This window comes from Oreochromis aureus, linkage group 15 (assembly GCF_013358895.1).
Source record: "Oreochromis aureus strain Israel breed Guangdong linkage group 15, ZZ_aureus, whole genome shotgun sequence".
NCBI lineage: Eukaryota > Metazoa > Chordata > Actinopteri > Cichliformes > Cichlidae > Oreochromis > Oreochromis aureus.
The window spans coordinates 26,663,315-26,685,589 of NC_052956.1; the positions used below are offsets into that span (position 1 = coordinate 26,663,315).

Consider the following 22,275-nt stretch of genomic DNA (forward strand, 5'->3'; position numbering starts at 1 on the left):
TGGTGAATGCACCATCTGTTTTTCATATGTGTCTTGATCTATTATTATAGGTCATCTATCTGTCCATGTCATTCAGGCAGTATTTTGTGTACAGAGACCATGCTGTGGAGACACTTTATGTAGACCCACAGCATCTTCTCACACAATACAATGCACGCAAATAAAAATGAAATAGAATATAAAAACAGTAAAATGTGGCAAAAAAAGTTTCACATCAGTTTTAATAGTCAAAGGAGTTTGCAAAGAAAAGCGTCTGGACTTCTTTGAGTTGCTTGAAGACGTTTCACCTCTCATCCAAGAAGCTTCTTCAGTTCTAAGGTCAAATGGTGGGGAGTCCCAGATTTAAACCTAGTGGGAGTATCCCCCCACCCCCCCACTTCTTTGCAAACTCCTTTGACTACAATGACCTGGATGACTGAGAACCTTCACAGACATCAGTTTTAATAGATTTTAACAGAATAACCTGAGACGTCAGAATGAAAGTAGACCAGGTAGGGTTAGCATCATAGCCATCAAAGCCATCATAAAAAAATATGTGTAAAAGCAGGGAGTCATTACATTTGTATGTTATAATGTACAGTACATTTCCTATGATAAACATGTCTGTCGACTGCTGGCAAGTTTGTATTCACAGCCCCTTCCAATACTGTCATACATGTCATGCATTTATGACCATGGGGTAAAAATTTAAAAAAAAAAAAAAAAGGATTACATTATTTTCAGGTCTTTGGTAGGACTTTCATTCGGTCACCACCAAGTGTCTGGTGACCACCACTCTGTTGTGCAGAATCAGTAGGAGGGTAACTGCTACATGGTCCTTTGGTTTATAGTCTGTGGTGTGCAGAGTGAAAAGCACCATCAGCAGTAGTTTGCAGTCAGGAGCAGACTCTCTCCTACAACTCACACAGAGATGCTGTGGAGTCATATGACCAGAACCCAAACCCAAACCCAAAGGCGGGGTAGACTGGTTCGGTGAATGTGGTGTGGAAGGTGTGCAGGGGGGTCAGTTTGTCCGAGCAGACTCGGTAGAAGGACACAGTACCAGCAGGACAGTCCACATACACTGCTATTCTTTTAGGTAGAGTAGCACCATAGGGAAGATAGACTACATGTTCTCTCTTGTTGTGCCAAAAAGAATATTTCTCTTGAGTGCAGATTAGACTCCAGCACTGGTCATTCCACCCGAGCCTGCAGTCCGCACTGTTCCCTTTCCTGCTGATTCTTTTGTACGTCACTGCTATGACAACTTGCCCTTCCCTCTCCACCTCCCAGTAACAACGACCAGTCAGACCATTTTTACACAGCACCTGCCAGCAGCAGTAGTCAAACCTCTCCGGATGATTTGGATAGGGCTGTTCCTCTTTCACCACAGTCACCTTCTTGTTGTCGTCAGACAGTTTGAGGTTTCTGTGCGCTGTATTTGGATCCAGTTCAAGCCCACAGAAATCTGAAAGAAACAACAGCACAAAGTATTATTCTATCATCCAACAACAGACTCACAAAACAAATATTTTTTTGTTTTTTGGAGGCAGAAGTGACCATGTTTGAAGGTGGTTCGATACCCATCTTCTTCAGTCTGTGTGCCAAATACCCTTGGGCAAGATACTAACCCCAAGTTGACCGATCAGAATAAGAATGTGTGTGAATTTTAGATAGGACTTACATAGAAAGAGCATAGAACATGTGGGAAAGACAGGGTAGAAAAGCACTGTTTAAGAACCAGTCCATTTACACGGACACAGACATCTGCTACTTGGTGATGTGTAACATTACAATTTTAGAAATTCATTCATCAAAACTGGAGCTCATACTACTTGAACAGTGAGTTAGTAAAACTAACCACACAGCCGCCATATTATTTGTCAGATAATTGCATTAAAAATGCTGCAAAAGGCACAAACATAGCCAAAATATCCAGTTTACGGACTCCAATTAGCTGAAATGAATCCTAACAGACTATTGACCATGACTAAACAGTGAAGGAGGCCATGACCCTAATAGTGCAAAGCTGGTTTTTGCAGATTAGTTCCTCTTAACATCAGATGAAAATTGAAATTTAAATATATGAATGTTTCTTACACTTCCTCAGACCAGGTTTCAGTCGCTGTTCTCCACAATGCTCCAACCTGAGGGAAGAAAAGTGGAAAAACAATTTATTTTCTCATTTATTTATTTCTACTATCGAGTTTTTAATAATAATTTATTATTTAGGGCCCGAGCACTGAGAGTGCAAAGGCCCTATTGTATCTGCTCCGTTTCTTATTATTATTCAGACAAAACAAGTGCCTTTTGAGGGCTTTAACATGATCAAAAACTCATGAAATTTTGCACACGTGTCAGGTCTGGTGATAAATTTCGTATTTTAATGGTTTTACATATGAGCATTGGAAAATGGCTCTGGAGCGCCACCTATGTGTTGTTAAATGCAGTCCTACGAACACATAGTTTGAGCTACATGAATGAAATTTGGCTCACACGTGTATCATGCTGAGACGAACAAAAAAGTCAGTGGGGCCATTGATGCAAACCCAACAGGAAGTCTGCCATTTTGGATTGAAGGTGACATTTTGGCTCCCATTTTGCCATTTCCAGTGCTAGTACTTTTCCGAACTCCTCCTTGGGATTTGATCGTATAAGCTTCATATTTGGTCAGTATCAACTACACACCTGGGCCATCTTAAATTGCGGAGCTTTTGAGTTTTCGGGAAATGGTGTGGCCGTGGCCCCACGGTGAATTTCGATGATTCACCATGAAAATCTTATTGCCTCTCATTGCGTCATACATGGTCCAATCTTGACCAAAGTGCACACATATGATAAGGAAATGTCCTGTTTTACACTTTGACATACTGATTTTGTGGTGGGTGACCTGTGGAGCCTCAAATGTCTCCAGGAAAGCCTTAAGGAGTTGATCTTGCCAATACATTGAAATGTGTGAGTTTTCAGGAAAGGGTGTGACCTCAGCAGGATGGCGAATATTGATGTCTCACCATGAAGAAACAAATTAGTATAACTCAAAGAAATCCAGTCTGATCAGAACCAGACTTTACAGGCATGATGACAGACCTGCCCTGAACAGATTGATATGCCCATTGTCAGGAATACGCAGAACGCCACCTAGTGGGAACAAGAAATATCATGTCTTATACTTTAGTCCTGTCCAAATTCATGGGCTGCATCCTCCTGAGGACCCGGCCTTCGCGGTCTACGTGGGCTGGGTCCTCAGAAGGTCGGGTAGGCCGGAAGTAAACGGCTGTGGAATTGGACGGTCTAGCCTTCTGATTAGCGTCACCGCTGTCTCGGTGGAGTTTAATAAACTCGGCCGTCTGCTCCTTGCTATCTAAAATATAACAGGACACTGGCGTAAATTCTCGACCACCTCACACTTCTGTTTAATCAGTTTTCTGTTTGACGTTTATTCAGCTGTGTGAAAACCAAGGAGGAACCCACCCGGGGGATTAATAAAGTTTTATTTTATCTAATCTAATCTAATAACTTTAATCTCAGCCAAACCGATTTACTCACGAACAAATAAAACACTGAAAAAAGACAAACAATAACATTTTTAGGTTGTCTAAGTGACTTATACATTACGTTTAACCTGAGTAACGAAAGTCCGCAGTGATCTGAAAATGATGTGCCAGGAGTTGTGCCGTTCTCGGCGGCTTCAGTGACCCTCAAGCTCTCGGCTAGCTATCGAGCTGGTGGGTAACAGACGTCTCCGAAAACGTCGAAGCACTTTTGCAAATATGCGATGTCTTGATAAACCGAGCAGAAATTTGAAGTTTACACACCCACATTCTCACCTGAAAATATATTAAAAGTTTATTTTGTGACCCAGAAAGGTTAATAAGAGTAATTTTAAAACTTAGTAGCGGCCGCCATTGCCGGAAACTGGAGTTTGGCTGGGCTGCGCTATGAATTCTGGGATATGGTGGGCCACGAAGGACACACCCGACCCATCCTTCAAATTCGGGGAAAAGGAGGACGCATTTGTCGGCTGCATTCGGAGGAGTCTACGAATCTGGACAGCCTTTGGGGCGCCGCTGTGACATAATCGGTCTACAAATGCGTCCTCAGGAGGATGCAGCCCATGAATTTGGACACGACCTTTGATATACTGATTTTCACAGGTTCATCAGGTCGACCTCAAAAGCGGTGAATCTTAACATCAGTCCCTCATGATGCTTCAGTGAGAAAATTGTGAGTTTAAACTTAATGGCGCACCCTGGTGGCAAGGCGGTTCACCATGAAAGATGAAGTGGCTTTTGAGGGGCTTGGAAAGCTCAAGAGCTCTTGAAATTTGGCCCACACCTCCAATGTGATGAAGGCTTTCTTGTTATGTGATCATTTTCATGGAATATTGCAAAATGGCTCCACAGCGCCCCCTACAAAATTTCAAAACATCAGCCCCTGCTCTGTGTTTCATCTATGAGTGTAAAACCTGATAAGCTTATGTAAGATATCAAGATGTACAAAAAAGTCTCTTGGAGCAATATCCCAAATCCAACAGGAAGTCAGACATTTTAAAATTAATGTGTAATTTTGGCGACATTTTCCCCTCTTTTCAGGCCTCGTACTTTGAGTGCATGGAATCTAAAGACCTTTGTGATATTAAATCTGCTGTCATTCAAAAACACAATGTCCAATCTCTCCCAAACTTTGCAGGCATGAGTCGAGAGTCAAGCTCGGAAATGTTTGACAAGTGATTTATCAGTAATGGTTAGAGCGCCACCTAGTGGGACGACTATAATCATCATTGAACGAAATGAAATTTTAGCTGGTGGTTCTACGCATGAATTCCATTAATGTGACATCAGATCGGAAATGCTTGGTGTAGGTGGTGGGCGTGTTTCGACGCGCCGGGGTGCGAGGGCCCTCATAATGCTGCTTGCAGCTTTAATTTTAATGTTGCTTCTGTTGCTTATTATTATTATTATTATTATTATTACTGTTAGTAGTAGTAGTAGTAGTATTAAAGTTAAATAATAAAATTCATTATATTCCATACTCCTTGTTATCTTATTTTTGTTTGTACTAGTAAAGGCCAGTGTTGGGCAAGTTACTTTGAAATAGTAATTCAATTATAGTTACTAGTTACTTCTTCAAAAAAGTAACTGAGTTAGTAACTGAGTTACAATATTCAAAAGTAATTAATTACTTGGAAAAGTAACTATTGTGTTACTTAAAAAAAAAACAAAGAACGTTTAAACCTCTGGCGTCCAGGGTATAATTGGCCATTTTTTTACTACTCTTGATTTTCTCTCCACATTTTAACCTTTAAAAACTATTTGCTTTGCCTTGTTTGGTATCATTCTTTTTAGCGCAACCTTGCGTGCCTGAATTTACAGTTATGTTCTCATTTTGTCATACTGTATAACCAGAATTGATCTAAAATCAGACAAAAAACATAAAATCAGAGTAGAAAAAGTTATATTTTTACTGTAACAACCATAAACATGTTTAATGAATCATATTTCATAACTTCAAATGCAAATATTAATTGTCAATTTTAAAATCCTATGCACAAGTTTTGCAAACAACAAAGTTATTTGCATCCATTTACCTTTACCCTTTTTAAAATAACCATTTCAAACTATTTAAAGAACAATCAGCTGTTCTTCAATAAGATGCCACACAAATTATTTGTGCCACTCCAAAAAAATCATTTCTGTCCACTATAAAGGAGAACATCACAGCCTGATACCTGCAGGTCTGACAGCAGCAGGTGTATCACCTCTGTTTCTACCTGGAGACAGCAGTCGCCTCATTGTTCTGACACACAACACAAAACTATCCACAACACTACACACTAACTAAACAAGACAACACATTAACTACACACTCCAAACACGCTAAACGTCACAAATCTCACATCTCAAAACTCGCTCTCTCTCTTTTCCTGCTCTCTCTCTTTCTCTCTCTCCCTCTCTCTTTCTCTCTCTCTGTTTCTCTTTCTCTCTCCCTCTCCCTCTCTCTTGCTCTCCCTCTCTCTTTCTCTCTCTCTCTTTCTCTCGCCGTCACTCCTAAAACTTTTTTTTGTTTTGTTTTTTTGCTCATAAGCAGAGAGTGCTTGCTAGCGCTAACGTGGCGAAACTATTGAGGAAAAAACGCAGCGTATATATTGTTTATCATGACTCTGGTTTTACGTGGCCTATCAACACAATTTAAAAACTGGCACCTTGTTGCTTTGTCTTTAAGTGGTCATGTGATTGACTTACCACGACTACTTTATTTTTCCTCAGTCAAACAGCAGCACTCATGCGATTGTTTTGCCCCCTGAGCTCCAGGTGTTGTGCTAGACAGTGATCGTGATTACCGTCCGCGGGAGCGCGCAGCTGCTTAAAACTGTAGCGTCCAGATTACTTACAGCTACTTCCGTGCAGCTGATATAAGATGCGGTAAGCTGAACACAGCTTCAACCGTCTGTTTGTTGAAAAATAGTAACGGACCGCGTTACCTTGTTAGTAACTGTAACGCCGTTGTAACGATAGGAATAGTAATTAGTTAGACTACTCGTTACTGAAAAAAGTAACGCCGTTAGTAACGCCGTTACTTGTAACGCCGTTATTCCCATCACTGGTAAAGGCTACAAATGATCTTCTTATGGCCTCTAGAAAGAGACAGCATATTTCTCTCATACTCCCTCTCTTCAATGGCTCCCTGATAAATCCAGATTTGTATTTAAAATCCTTCTCTTCACATAAAAGATCTTATTTGTTGTTCCTAGAGTATTTAAAAGTAGAATGGGAGGCAGAGCATTCGGGTTTCAGGCCCCTATTCTGTGGAACCAGCTTCCAGTTTGGATTCAGGAGATAGACACTATATATACTTTTAAGATTAGGCTTAAAACTTTCATTTTTGCTAAAGCATGACCCATGATGCACTGACATGTTTAAAAAACTATTTATATTTTTTCAAAATAAATCCTGTTTACTTATTTCCAAAGTATAGGGGCAGCATTTGGAGCAAGAGGTCATCACCAATACTGAGTGAAACCTCAGAGGTTTAATTATATGATTAATATTCAAAAGTATTTTAATTAGTAATTAGTAGGCTGTTAATTTTCTGTTCGTACCTGAGTGTTTCCAGTTGGCATTGTCTATCCTTCAGGCCCAAAGAAAGGAGAGTCACTCCTTGGTCTCCTGGATGATTGTAGCTCAGGTCCAATTCTCTCAGATGGGAAGGGTTTGAACTCAGAGCTGAGGCCAGAGCAGCACAGCCTTGTTCTGTGACTTGACAGCCTGATAGCCTGAAATTGAGTCGGTTATTTTTTTCTGAAGCTAGAAACTTCCTTACAAAACTTGGTAACAGATATTTGAAAATTACACAAATAAGAAAATGAAAAAGATAGCAGATAGCACCTTTGTATAGCACTGTACTCCACAAGTAAGTCCAGTTACATTATTAATAAATCAAATCAATCAGAGAAATGAAATAAAACTACATGAAAGTTGTCCAATTTGATGATAAAAATGATAAAGTGATATGCAATGTTCCTAAAATGAGGAAACTGTGGAGTCCTGACCTAAGAGTTTGAAGTACACAGTGATGACTCTCCAGTCCAGCAGATAAAAGTTGTACTCCTGAATCCTGCAGGTCATTGTTGCTCACATCCAGTTCTTTTAGATTTAAGGACTGTGTGCTGATAACTGTAGAAAGAGTCTCGCAGCTTCTCCACGACAAGTTACAGCCACTCAGCCTGTTTATAAACAGACCATTAGAGATATTAAAATAACAATGATTTTTAAATTAGCACAAAAAGACAGACAGAATTGATGCAAATCAACATCAACTACAGATTGACACTTTTTTCACATAAGGCCAGGTAAGTTTGGATAGTTTTTTTTTACCTTAATAAATTCAGTTAGCATTTAAAAACCTGCAGATTGTGTTTACTCAGGTTAGCTTTGTCTGATATGAAAATGTGTTTGATGATCTCAAATATGTAAGTATGTCAAATGGACAAAACTAAAACTAAAACAATAGCTCACAAAACCAAAGAGAAATCAAGACATGTATGCAACACTGTATGTTGGAATCAAGAAGAAATTTGAATAGTAATTAAATTTACCAAGACTAAGAATAAAATATGCCACAAAACATAGAGAGCATCAGCCAGCACTAACATTCCTGACCTGAGAGTTTCCAGTTGACAATGTGGACCCTCCAGTATGGTAGAAAGCATCTTCACTCCTGAATCCTCCAGGTTGTTGTTACTCAGGTCCAGCTCTCTCAGACAAGAGGACTGGGAGCCGAGCACTGGAGACAGAATTTTTACACTTTTCTCTGACAGGTTACAAGAACTCAACCTGAAAAATTAAACAACAACAGAGAGAACCATTGAAAACGTATTTTAAAATCATCATATGAGTATCAATAGTAGCTAACCAATGACTTTTAATAGATATCACAGCACTTACAAAGCTTTGTTGGAGGCTTTAACCACAGGCAGCAGCTTCAGAAGAACCTCCTCTGAAGCTGAATATTTCTTCAGGTCAAAGACATCCAGATTTTCTGATGATAATAAGATGAAGACTAGAGCTGACCACTGAGATGGAATTAGATCATTCGTGTAAAGATTTCCTGAACTCAATGACTTTTGGATGTCCTCCAATAGAGAACGATCATTCACTTCATTCAAACAGTGAAACAAATTGATGCTTTTCTCAGAAGGGAGACCATCATCAAGCCTTTCCTTGATGTACTGGACTGTTTCCTGTGAGCTACTTCCTGTCTTTCTCAGTAGGCCTTGTAGGAGAATCTGATTGGTCTCCAGTGAAAGACCCAGAAGGAAACGGAGGAACAAGTCCAGGTGTCCATTTGGGCTCTGTAAGGCCTTGTCCACAGCCCTCTGATGGAGATTCGATTTACTTCTTGAAAGTCTAGAAATCCAGGATGATTGTTGGAGTTCGTCCAGCAGATTGAGTCCAGAGCTGAAAAACGTTATATGGACATACAGAGCAGCCAGAAACTCCTGAACACTCAGGTGGATAAAGGAAAACACTTTGTCCTGGTGCAACACTCTCTCCTCTTTAAATATCTCTGTAAAAAGTCCTGCATATACTGAAGCACTTGTGACACTGATGCCACAGTCTTTCAAGTCTGATTCATAAAATATCAGGTTGCCTTTCTGTAGCTGCTCAAAAGCCAGTTTTCCCAAAGACAGAATCATCTCCTTGCTTGCTTGATTCCACTGTGGATCAGCATCAGTTGCTCCCTGATGCTTGACCTTCTTTACTTTGGCTTGAGATATCAAAAGGTGGATGTACATCTCAGTCAGGGTCTTGGGCAGCTCTTCTTTCTCTTTAGTTTTCAACATATCCTCCAGAACTGTAGCAGTGATGCAGCAGAAGACTGGAATGTGGCACATGATGTTTAAGCTCTGTGATGTTTTCATATGAGAGATCATTCTGCCAATAAGCTTCTCATCTCTGAATTTCTTTCTGAAGTAGTCTAGTTTTTGAGCATCAGTGAACCCCATAACTTCCGTCACAATGTTTACATATTCAGGAGGGATCTGATTGGCTGCTGCAGGCCGTGTGGTTATCCAGAGGCGAGCAGAGGGAAGCAGATCCCCCCTGATGAGGTTTATCAGCAGCACACTGACTGAGGTGGATTCTGTAGTATCAGTCAGGATTGCAGTTTTGTGGAAGTCCAGAGGAAGTCGACACTCATCCAGACCATCAAAGATGAACACAACCTTAAACCCTTCAAAGCTGCAGATTCCTGCTTCTTTGGTTTTAGTAAAAAAATGATTCACAAGTTCCACCAAACTGAACTTTTTGTCTTCCAGTACATTCAGCTCTTTGAAAGTGAACAGAAATGTTAAGTGAATGTCCTGGTTGGCTTTGTCTTCAGCCCAGTCCAGAGTGAACTTCTGTGTTGAGACTGTTTTCCCAATGCCAGCCACTCCCTTTGTCAGCACTGTTCTGATTGGTTTGTCTTTAGTGGGTGAAGCTTTGAAGATGTCTTCACATCGAATTCTTGTTTCTGGTCTGTCTGGTTTCCTGAGTGCTTTTTCAATTAGTCTGATCTCATGTTCCTTGTTGACCTCTTGGCTGTTTTCTATTTTGAGGCAGACCTCTGTGTAGGTCTCATTTTGAAGCTTAGATTTACCTCCTTTTTTAAGTTTTTCAGCTGATTCCTGAAACTTTTTCATCAGGTTGGATTTGAGGTTTTTCTGGAACTCGGCAAAACCCTCTAAGTAAACAGTGAAATGGTGAGAGTAGATGTGAGTAAATGTCAGTTGTGAAAAAAGGGGGTACTTTATGTAATTGTGATAGTTGTCAATGGAGAATATGTAGAATGTGGTTAGAATGGCAAGGACAGTTTCTTAGCAAAAACCAGTAAGTACCCAAATTTCTGTAGCAGTTTTGTTCATCAACGCTAAAATATAACTGTCATGTCCATGAGTGTGGTAAGTACATTTCATATCAAAGCAATTAATAGGTCCTATTCTATATTATTCTTTTGACCTCCCAAACCCACTATTGCCATTTCTTGCTATCGTCTGAGATCTACCATCTGTGTATTAAGGTAAAGAACAACATCTGAAGTTATCAAGTCTATCTCTATGCCATGGCTCATAACAAACTGAAAATGTAATTAGATACATTTTCTGTCTGAATTATGGTCATCACAAAGTGCACCTGATATCAGGAATCAAAGCACATTTCTCATATGAGTGTTAATCATTCCATGACTTACCTGCTTCAGGTTCTGCATTTGGGTCAATTAAAATCTGCACAAGGTCATTCCTATCTAGCTTCCTCAAAACCTTTTTGGTGACCTCAAGCACGTTTTCACAGTATGTTTGCAGCATCTGATCCACTGTGTCTGGCCTGTCTGCCTTATCTAGTTTGCTCTTTGGGATTATTGGGAAGCGTTCCAGGACGTCAGACTTTTGCAGGTACCACTTGAACTCTTTTAACTCATTGTCTCCCAGATCTTTCAGTGCTCTCAGGAGCAGCTCCTCACGTGTTGAATTTGACATCCTGTTTCCCTGCCAAAATCAAAGAAAATCGCATGTCTGAAACAGTTCTATAATCGCTGGGGTGATTCACTGCGGATGTAATTATTCTCTTTTATATTACTACTTTGTTCAAACTAAAAGTAAGTAGCATCCAGGACTCCATAAAAATGACAAAATAAAAGTTGACTATAAATTTGTTTTTCTTGTCCCTTTTAAACCAGTTTAAAAGGGACAAGAAAAGGAAACTCTCAGGTGTCACGAGGAAGGACCAGCAGAAAGACTTCAGAAACAAATGTGTGATGCCAAACCTGTAGATATCTGAAGAAGGAGAGTGAGGGTTTAGCACAGATTCTTTCCACCATGGATCAGAAATCCTAACTTGGACTTGCTATGTTGTCAAATATTGGAAGAAACCCTCTGTCAATCCACTGGAAATTCAATCTCCCAGGAATACAGTGGAATTCCAAATCTTCTGAAGGTTTTACCCAAAAGGGAATCAGAGGAAATTCTTGGAAGTTGTAAGCCAGCAGAAAAATATTAAAAATCCAAATCTTCTTGAGTCTATGATCTAACATGGCAAAAATGAGAACAGAAAAAGCCAAAAAATATAAGGTGATTTGCAGGTTCAAAGTTTGGGCAGCGGTTGATCCCTCTGGTGATATCAGATCGTCACATTAAATCACCCGATTTCCAGCTGCACCTTATCATCCTCTATCTGTCTGACTTTTCCATATATATGGTTTAAAGCAAAGTTTCAAAAGTTTCAACTTTAAATTTTCACTTCAATGCATTTTCTTCTTTTCTTCTTTTCTATGTTGTACTTAACATAGAAATGTTAATAATTCCATCACAAAAGAGATCATGTTAAAATGAATGTTCATTTGAAAATGAGCTAATGATAAAGTTGATGAATGATAAAGTTAAATTGGATAAACTGAATGAAACATAGTATAGTATATTCATATGTAAATTAATTTTAATATCAGAATGAGAATTAATAAAGTATTCTGATTCTAAATATACTTCATGTTTCATTCAGTTTATCCAAATTAACTTCATCCTTAATCAACTTTATCATTAGCTCATTTTAGAATGAACATTCATTTGAACATAATCTCTTTTTAACTCAAATACATAGGGATACTTCTCTTTATAAGTCTGTGTTTGTCAGTCACATTATGGCCAATGCAGTTTCTTTTAATAAATTGTGCATTTCATAGTCAGACATTCTTTTTAGTAGTCCAACCTAGAAGTAATAAATGCATGAACTCGTTTTTCAGTGTCACTGAGACAGGATATTTCTAACTTTAGAGATATTGCATAAATGGAAGAAAGCAGTCCTACATATTTGTTTAATATGTGCATTGAAGGACATGTCCTAGTCAAAAATTACTCCAATGACAAGGTAATGAATCCGGAGTAAGAATCTGGGTAGATACAATATTTCTAAGATTTTCAGGGCCATATACAATAACCTCAGTTTTATCTTAATTTAGAAGCAGAAAGTTAGAGGCCATCCAAGTCTTTATGTCTTTAAGACATCGATGCAGTTTAACTAATTGGTGTGAGTTATCTGGCTTCATGGATAGATAAAGTTGGGTGTCATCTGCATAGCAGTGAAAATGTATGCTATGCCTTCTGATGATACTACCTAAGTGAAGCATGTATAGTGTAAACAGAATGGATCCTAGCACTGAACCCTGTTGAACTCCATGATTAAAACCTTAGTATGTGAAGAAGACTCTCCATTTACATGGTCAAATTGGAGTCTATTAGATAGATATGATACAAACTACTGCAGCGCAAGCATGCTCTACTTGCTCTAATAGCGGTCAACAGTATTGATTATATGGTCAACAATATTGAACGCTGCACTGAGGTCTAGCACGACAAGCACAGAGATGATTCCACTGTCAGAGGCCATAAGAAGATCATTTAAAACCTTCACTGAAGCAGTTTCTGTACTTTTGTGGGCTCTGAAACCTGACTGAAACTATTTCAAGAATTTTTGAGATGAAAGGAAGGCTAGAGACTGGCCTTTAATTAGCTAAGACCGCTGGGTCTACAGGGAGTGCAGAATTATTAGGCAAGTTGTATTTTTGAGGAATAATTTTATTATTGAACAACAACCATGTTCTCAATGAACCCAAAAAACTCATTAATATCAAAGCTGAATGTTTTTGGAAGTAGTTTTTAGTTTGTTTTAGTTTTAGCTATTTTAGGGGATATCTATGTGTGCAGGTGACTATTACTGTGCATAATTATTAGGCAACTTAACAAAAACAAATATATACCCATTTCAATTATTTATTTTTACCAGTGAAACCAATATAACATCTCCACATTCACAAATATACATTTCTGACATTCAAAAACAAAACAAAAACAAATCAGCGACCAATATAGCCACCTTTCTTTACAAGGACACTCAAAAGCCTGCCATCCATGGATCCTGTCAGTGTTTTGATCTGTTCACCATCAACATTGCGTGCAGCAGCAACCACAGCCTCCCAGACACTGTTCAGAGAGGTGTACTGTTTTCCCTCCTTGTAAATCTCACATTTGATGATGGACCACGGGTTCTCAATGGGGTTCAGATCAGGTGAACAAGGAGGCCATGTCATTAGTTTTTCTTCTTTTATACCCTTTCTTGCCAGCCACGCTGTGGAGTACTTGGACGCATGTGATGGAGCATTGTCCTGCATGAAAATCATGTTTTTCTTGAAGGATGCAGACTTCTTCCTGTACCACTGCTTGAAGAAGGCGTCTTCCAGAAACTGGCAGTAGGACTGGGAGTTGAGCTTGACTCCATCCTCAACCCGAAAAGGCCCCACAAGCTCATCTTTGATGATACCAGCCCAAACCAGTACTCCACCTCCACCTTGCTGGCGTCTGAGTCGGACTGGAGCTCTCTGCCCTTTACCAATCCAGCCACGGGCCCATCCATCTGGCCCATCAAGACTCACTCTCATTTCATCAGTCCATGAAACCTTAGAAAAATCAGTCTTGAGATATTTCTTGGCCCAGTCTTGACGTTTCAGCTTGTGTGTCTTGTTCAGTGGTGGTCGTCTTTCAGCCTTTCTTACCTTGGCCATGTAAGAAAAGAGTATTGCACACCTTGTGCTTTTGGGCACTCCAGTGATGTTGCAGCTCTGAAATATGGCCAAACTGGTGGCAAGTGGCATCTTGGCAGCTGCACGCTTGACTTTTCTCAGTTCATGGGCAGTTATTTTGCGCCTTGGTTTTTTTTCCACACGCTTCTTGCGACCCTGTTGACTATTTTGAATGAAACGCTTGATTGTTCGATGATCACGCTTCAGAAGCTTTGCAATTTTAAGACTGCTGCATCCCTCTGCAAGATATCTCACTATTTTTGACTTTTCTGAGCCTGTCAAGTCCTTCTTTTGACCCATTTTGCCAAAGGAAAGGAAGTTGCCTAATAATTATGCACACCTGATATAGGGTGTTGATGTCATTAGACCACACCCTTCTCATTACAGAGATGCACATCACCTAATATGCTTAATTGGTAGTAGGCTTTTGAGCCTATACAGCTTGGAGTAAGACAACATGCATGAAGAGGATGATGTGGACAAAATACTCATTTGCCTAATAATTCTGCACTTCCTGTAGAGATGGCTTTTTAAGTAATGGTTTAGCTACTCCAGCTTGAAGGCCTGTGGCACATAGCCGATTATTAGACATAGATTGATCATATTTAAGATTGAAGCATTAATCAATGGCAGGACTTCTTTGAGCAGTCTTGTAGGAATAGGGTCTAAAAGACACATTGATGGTTTGGAGGAAGTAATTACTGAAGTTAACTCAGAAAGATCAATTGGAGAAAAAGAATATCAGTGGTACTGAAAGTAGCTGTAGATAATGTTATATCTGTGAGATGATTATGAGTAAAATTTTTTCCACTCTGACCTTTTGTCAGGCTGGCTACAGTGCTGAAGAGAAACCTAGGCTTGATCTTATTTTCTTCAATCAGTGATGAATAGTAAGATGTTCTAGCAAAAAAGCTCTCCATAAAGGAGGAGCAACAAACTATATCCTGTTAGGGGCTGGGTCTGTGACCCAGCGTTTTGAGTTTATTTTGTATTTTTTGATTCCTTTTGTTATATTGGACATATGTTAAGTTCTTGTGTGGTTATTATTAGTTAGGATTTAGTTGAGTTTAGTCTAGTTTATGTTTCTCCTATTTTTTGATGTTTGAGTCTTTTCCTATGTGTCATGTGTTCTCTCCTCGTCTATGTAGGTTTCCCTTGTGTCTCTCTCCTCTGTGTCCCTCTCCCTCTCTCGCTCCCTCTCTCCGTCTCTTGTCTCAAGCTTGCGTGTCCTAGTTCATGTCTCTCCATGTTTTCTGTTTTATTTTGAAAGTCTTTCAGGAAACACTGCTAAATGTTCAATTTCTATGCCATAAGTTAAAACAAGATCTAGAAGTGATTAAAGTGGTTGGTGGGTTCTTTGACATTTTGAGAGAAGCCAGTTAAGTCTAATAACAGATTAAACGCTGTGTTGAGGATGTCATTTTTAGCATCTACATGGATGTTAAAATCACCCAAAATAATTATGTGAGCTGAGCACTAAATCAGATAAAAAAGTCTGAGAATTTTTGGGGGGTTTAATAAATTTGGCCAGATTTCTAGAAATGAGAGCTGCTCCATCCAAAGTGGGATGGATGCAGTCTCTCCTAACAAGACCAGGTTTCCTCCAGAAAGTTTCCCAATTATCTATAAAGCCCACATAGTTTTTTGGACACCACTCAGACAGACAGCAATTTAAGGAGAACACGCATGTCACTTCTGGTCCGATTGGGGAGGGGACCAGAGAAAACTACAGAGTCCCACATTGTTTTGGCAGTGTTACACACCGATTCAATATTGATTTTAGTGACCTCCGATTGAGGTAACCGGGTGTCATTACTGCCGATGTGAATTGTAATTTTACCGAATTTACATTTACCCTTAGCCAACAGTTTTAAATTTCCCTCAGTTTCCCACTGTAAGTACTGTGTTTTGCATTGTATATATATCAAAATAAACTTCTGGATCTTGATCTTAATCAAAAAGCAATAATTTCTTTCTTTTTTTTCTGCTTTTATTTGTAAAACAGTTGAAAAATCCACTTCTGCAAAAAAATATAATTTCCATTAAAGAGCTTGCTTGCACATACTGCTGGATTAACCATTAAAGAAATATAAATGATTTGGTGATTTCCTGTACTGATCATTTAGGGCAGATGTGGCACAAACCTTATACTGGGTGGTGGTCTAATAAATTTGTTAAGAAGAGTACATACAAACATGTTTTTATAGAATACATTGCATTATTAAATTATTATTGCCAGTTGAAAAAATGTCACATTTGCTTGCCTTCCTGTAAAAGTCACAGCCCACTGCTGCAATAAACAGATGTATTCAGGGATTGTGATATCCATGAGCTAAATGAGAATTACCAGCCAAAGAATCAACACTCTAGAAATATCCAAATGTTTGAACCTGTCCCTGTTTCACAGTGTTTGATGTCATGACTGTCATTATGAATGCAAATCCATCACATGACATAAATGTCAGTGTCTATTGTCATTCAGTCTAGCACCCTTAAATTCTCACCTCTGTTCTGACATACAGCATTAAGCTTACAAATGGATCCTGTTTGACTGGTTGTGATTCTGAAGAATTCAGAGCATCAACCTAACAGGTCAAACTGCACAACATCTTCACATGAAACAAAATGAAAGATGAAAAGCAAAAACAAAAGCACATTCCATTATTTAATCAGTGCCAAAACCCAAACCGTCTTACACAACAGCTTTATTTCCACACTGTTGCACCGAAGAGGGGACTGCCTGGGGCATACAAGCTCCTAGATCACATTTACCAAAGACCCAGTTTTACTTTGGCTGGTTTACAGTGATTATTATTATTGATTATCCATTATTTCTTCACTTTCTAATGTGATTAATAAGCAGGAAGAGTCTACTAAACAATCTGAATAGTTTAAAATGTAAAAACAGTTACCATTAATAGGCGGACATTAAAAAAACTCCCCCAAATCACAAAGCCGATCAACCAACCAACCATCCAACCCAAACGATTATTTTCTGTGCATTATGATTTATGTGAAACGACCAATAAACTCTGGGTAACATTCTGATTATTTAAAATATACAAAATGTTTCAGAGAAACTAAAATTAAATAAAATTAAATTTAAATAAGATTTTTTTTAATGAAATGACATATCTCATGTGTGATGCTGATTGTCAGTACATGTGATGGAATCTTAAATCTTACAGAATTCACACAATTTTTAATCCCAGCAGTTTATTTCTTTTTCTGTATCACCTGAAAACATGAAATATGTTCTGTTTGTATAAAAGAATAAGTCCTAACCACAGTTTTATTTTCTGTGTTTCAGTAGAAATAAATTTTTGTTTCACAGGCTTCAGGTTCAAGTTTCTGTGAGAGTTACACAAAAATCTGAAGCTTTTTCTCATTGCATTTTCATCATTTAATCATATTTAATGGTTTAATAAGCTTAAGATTTACCACAAAGACCGAATTCACACACACACACGCACACACAGGAGAGCTGTCCCTACCTTTCTGCTCATTGTCACCTGTAGAGAAAAAAACAGCGACTTCACTTCTCAGCGTCTGATTGTGTCTGATGTTCGTTCATCGCTGTAAACTCTTTGAAACAACAAAAAAAAAAACAACAACAAAGAAAACTGTTGCATAAATCACCACAGATCTCAGTGGAAACAGGGTGACTTATATGATGAGGTGGGGCGTGTGCAGAGGGCGGAGATTGTTCCTCCTGTCAGTCTTGTCAAAGTGAGTCTTGGCTGAAACACAGAAATCATTCAGACACTTTAAATTTAGCATTTCACGCTGCCGCCCCATGTGCTGGGTTATTAAGGTGTTCAGGTCAATTAAATGACTCATTTTCATTGCTGTAATAGTTTCCTCTGTAGTATCAGACCATCAGCCTACCTGTGTTTAACATGCAGGTGAGGTTTGACAGCTCCAAAGTTTGTGTGGCTTTGGATCAGCACAGGCTGTAACCTGTTCAGGAATTATTTTCCTCCAGAGGTGTTTTTCAGTGGCATTTGTCCAAGCTTGAGTGTTCAGATGTTACACCTGATAGACTTACTCTGAGACACTGTACACACTGTGGTGTGGCTATAGTTATTTCAAAGGTTACTATCAGTGACTTCAGCCTGGAGAAGCCCCCTGACTGACTGCACAGTAACTGCAAACAGAAGGATCCAAACATGGAAGAAGAAAAATAATGCCATCAATCAAGTTCAAACTTTTTTGTCTTTGCTGTTTTCCTGATTGTTCAAACAGTTTGGTGTAGCAAACCCAGCATCCAGTTCATCTGAGAGGAAAATGGTCCTAAGACTCTGAGACTGACCATAAATACCAAGAAACACATAAAACCGGAGCATAAATGGGCTGAGGGCTGCAGGGTTCTACTCTCACTGACTAATCAAAGAGCTTTAGACTGCAAGTCACTTTAAGCTCTTTATCTGCCTCACATCCACAGCCACCCTTCAACCCAACATGCACACTTTGGATGATGTTTGGGATGCTTGCCCTCTGAATCCACGCACAGGTGAGACTCTCTCACCCTCACCTACAGACTGCTCATAAATGCCAAAAACACACATCAGTACACATGTGCATCACATACAAGCTGACTGCTGCTCAACAAATATTTTTTAATCATGAAAGGCAACTAACTATAGATAACCCTGACAGTCGTCACACGTGTTGAGTGACTTTTCTTTTTCCAGTTAAAGCTATTAAGTGCATTTTAGATACTTAGCCTTAGATCTTACTAGCAATATTTCATTCAGACCAGCCCACCAGTTAGGGAGTGCATACAGACATTTATGCATGTATATGGTATGATCACTATAGTAATAGGTAGACCAAAATGCCTGAAATCAGCCATGTAGGCACCAAAGGAAGAAGAAAATCACTTTTCTGTGTGACGACTGGCCAGTCAGAGGCTGATCTTCCAAAGGAGATTTCTGTCTCTGCTCCGTAGAGAGCATCTTTAAGCACCAAGGGGCTTTCTGAGCTTCCTGCTCGAAAATTGTTCAAGAATTTTTCTCTGCAATTACACACTCTGTATAAACAGTCTTGGTATCAAAATAAAGCTAAAACATGAGAGTGTAATTTATTTTGGGATTTTATTGCATATAACCATTCTGAAAATGTGCTTCAGTAGACATTTAACTCCAGAAAACTAGTAACCAACATATGAACATTATCTGTGCAAAGATTTATGCTTCTGGAGTGAAACAGTGAAGGATTACAACACTGTTAATGAATAGCCAGCGTTTTGGCATGTGGCACATTTTTGCACTGTCAGCTTAATTTCTTTGGTATTGAACAACAGAAATGTTTTAACTTTATTTACATGCCTAAAAATGTTTGTATTTTGAATATTTTAATAAGAATACCCCTACACTTAGGTACACTAGGCATTTTTTCCTGTGCATAATCAAGTCTTGAAAATGTCCCTTTTCCCTTTAAATTCTGAGCAGCAGAAACTTCAGCTGTGACACTTCCAATTTAAATAATTTCAGGCCACTTTCAAATTTACTTTTACTAGCCAAAATTCTCGAAAAGATAGTGGCTGCACAGGTTCATAGACACCTTGCTGGAAAAAAACTTGTACGAACAGTTTCAGTCTGGCTTCTGCTCATTTCATTCTACAGAAACTAGTAAAACTCTCTAATGATCTTCTGCTTGCAGGTGACTCTGGACTCATCACTATCCTCATTCTTCTTGACCTTACAGAAGCTTTCGATACTATCGCCCACCACATCTTTCTTCATAGACTAATATCTATTGGCATCAGTGGTACAGCACTCGCCTGGTTTACCTCGTATCTCTCTGGCCGTTCACAGTTTGTTCAATTACTCACTCACAGATCACTATCTACTCCAGTTAACTCCGGTGTACCTCAAGGCTCTGTCCTGAGCATTGGGGCTTAAGAGGTTAAGAGTCTTGGAGTCATCCTCGACACCCTTTCCCTTAACAGCACATATAAATAATATTTTCATCATTGTAATATTAACTGCTTTTGTCCTTCACTGGCTCCAAACAGTACCACCATACTTGTCAATGCTCTTGTCACATCGCGTTTAGATTACTGTAATTCTCTTCTCTATGGTGTACCTCATGAATTTCAACATTATCTGCAGTTAGTTCAAAATACAACTCATTGCTTTATATCCAGAATTAGATCTACAGAACATATAACACCAGTTCTTAAACAGCTCCACTGGCTTCCAGTTTCTGCTTATTACTTTCAAAGCACTTCATAACCTCACTCCCCATATTTATCTGATTTTATCTATACGTACTCACCCCCTTGTACACAGCTTCCCTTCTGTCTGTTCCACCTGCTCGCCTGACTACCATGGGATTCAGAGCCTTTAGTTGTTGTGCCCTGAGACTTTAGATGCACTTGCACCAGATCTCCAGACTACAAACTCTCTCTCCACTTTTAAATCACGTCTTAAAACCCATCTATTCAGAATTGCATATCCTTCATCATGACTCTGTCTTATTCCATTTTTACCTTTTTTAGCTTTCATATTTGTTTTTTATTTTTTTCATTTTCCTTATGATTTTATTTTGTTGTACTAATGTAAGGTGACCTTGAGGGTTTTCAAAGGTGCCATAATGAACATCATCTCCCCGTCTCTGCTGTTTGTAAAATGTTTGAGTAAAATGAATGTTGTTGTTTCACCTTAGTTTGTTGTTTTTTCTTTTGCTGTTATATAAATAAATCCTCCATCCTCATGTCACGTCCTCAGATGCAGGTTGTCAGGTCACTGATCAGGAAATCATGTCTCTACATACATTGCATAACTTCTGTGGAACAAATCAGGTTAATCTCAATCTGCTGCTTTGATAACAGCCTTTAGTCTTTCAGTTTTCATTCTCACTCAGCCTTTTGCTCACAAAATCTCAGGAATCTTTTTACTTCTGGTGTTTAAATCTGTGGCTTCAGAAGCTGGCAGATCAGAGATTCCTCACGCACAAAGCCAGCTCCAGAAAAGCTGGGATGGTGCTTAAAGTGTTAAAAAACAAAACAAAACAAAACAAAACAAAGGATTATGCAATTTGCAAATTTCATAAACTCATGAAAAAATCATTAAATGTTTAAACTGAGTAAATAAACTAATTTTAGAAAATAATGAGGTTATTTTGAATTTCATGGCAGCATCTCAAAAAAGTCTGTAAGCAGCTCGGCATGCTATCCACACGTGAGGTTACAGCTTCATCACGCAGAGAAGAAGCCACATGTGACCACAATGGAGAAACAGTGCTGAGAACATCTGGAGCATCATGAAACCCAAAAAAGGATGAAGCAGAGCCAGAACTGCTGAGCAGCTGGAATCCTCCATCAGGCCAGAACAAGGCATCGTTCCTCTATGAAAGTCCTCAGCTCACTGGTCACCACAGACTGATGTTAGACAAGAGGAGCCGTGGACCTGTCCTACTTTACAGCTGACTCTCTTTAAATCTCTTTCTATGTTCTACTGGGATAAAATCTGAGTTTATGAGATCCTGTTTGTATTTATATGTCACACATGAGCTTCAATTTTTGGAAGCGGTGTTGTGTATCAGGCTTCATATGTGTGTACACATGTATGTTTAATACATCTCTGTAAGTTGATGCTCTGATATTGTTGCTGAAAAAAGGGGATCAGAATTGTTTCTTTTTTCTAAAATCACCTTCAAGAGCCAACACGGTGATTAGTGACAGAGTCTCCTCCCCCTGTAGATACACGGCATCATCACAAGCATTTTCTACATGTTTGGTTTGTTTGTGTTTTCAGTGCAATTCTCAGGAATCAGAGCATCACCTTCCTGCCTAGAACAAAGTTTCCACAGAAAAGGATCAGAGCAGTCAGACCTGCCAGACAGGAACCAGGGATGAGCTGAAGAATTCAGAGCAGGAAATGTTCCTCCTGACAGCATGGGAGCAGAGGGGTCAGTTCAGGCGGCGCTGCCAGAAGACCCACACGTGACCTCTGACCTCTGCAGTCACTGAGTCTTAACCTGCTTGTCCTCAGATAAATGTTTATTAGTGAGGGTTTGGTTGTCACACTGTAGAGGTCAGAGGTCACATTGCAGTAAGAGAGCCACGGAGGTGTGTCTGCTCCTCAGAAGCTTTAAGGCTTGTTCACCCCACGGCGTGGGATTCTCTGAAACACACCAGAGCCGCTAGGTACAGGAAGTGTATCGCTGCCTCCTCCACTT

The 22,275-nt window shown here is 39.3% G+C and overlaps 1 protein-coding gene across 2 annotated transcripts; it reads right to left on the minus strand.

Annotated features, from left to right (window-relative positions):
- Nucleotides 1-313: 313 nt before the first annotated feature.
- LOC116332508 (NACHT, LRR and PYD domains-containing protein 12-like) lies at nucleotides 314-17,712 on the minus strand. Of its 2 annotated transcripts, XM_039599508.1 has the most exons (9): nucleotides 17,583-17,682; nucleotides 11,284-11,447; nucleotides 10,711-11,005; nucleotides 8,424-10,203; nucleotides 8,139-8,312; nucleotides 7,529-7,702; nucleotides 7,079-7,252; nucleotides 2,080-2,126; nucleotides 314-1,447 (listed from the first exon to the last, which is right to left on the minus strand). In XM_039599508.1, the coding sequence occupies exons 2-9, from the start codon at nucleotides 11,335-11,337 to the stop codon at nucleotides 894-896; spliced, it is 3,252 nt and encodes a 1,083-aa protein (XP_039455442.1). In that variant the 5' UTR covers nucleotides 11,338-11,447; nucleotides 17,583-17,682; the 3' UTR covers nucleotides 314-893. The 2 variants fall into 2 exon arrangements, with proteins under 2 accessions (XP_039455442.1, XP_039455443.1); XM_039599509.1 differs by lacking the exon at nucleotides 11,284-11,447 and having other exon boundaries at nucleotides 17,583-17,712.
- Between the last annotated feature and the right edge of the window lie 4,563 nt (nucleotides 17,713-22,275).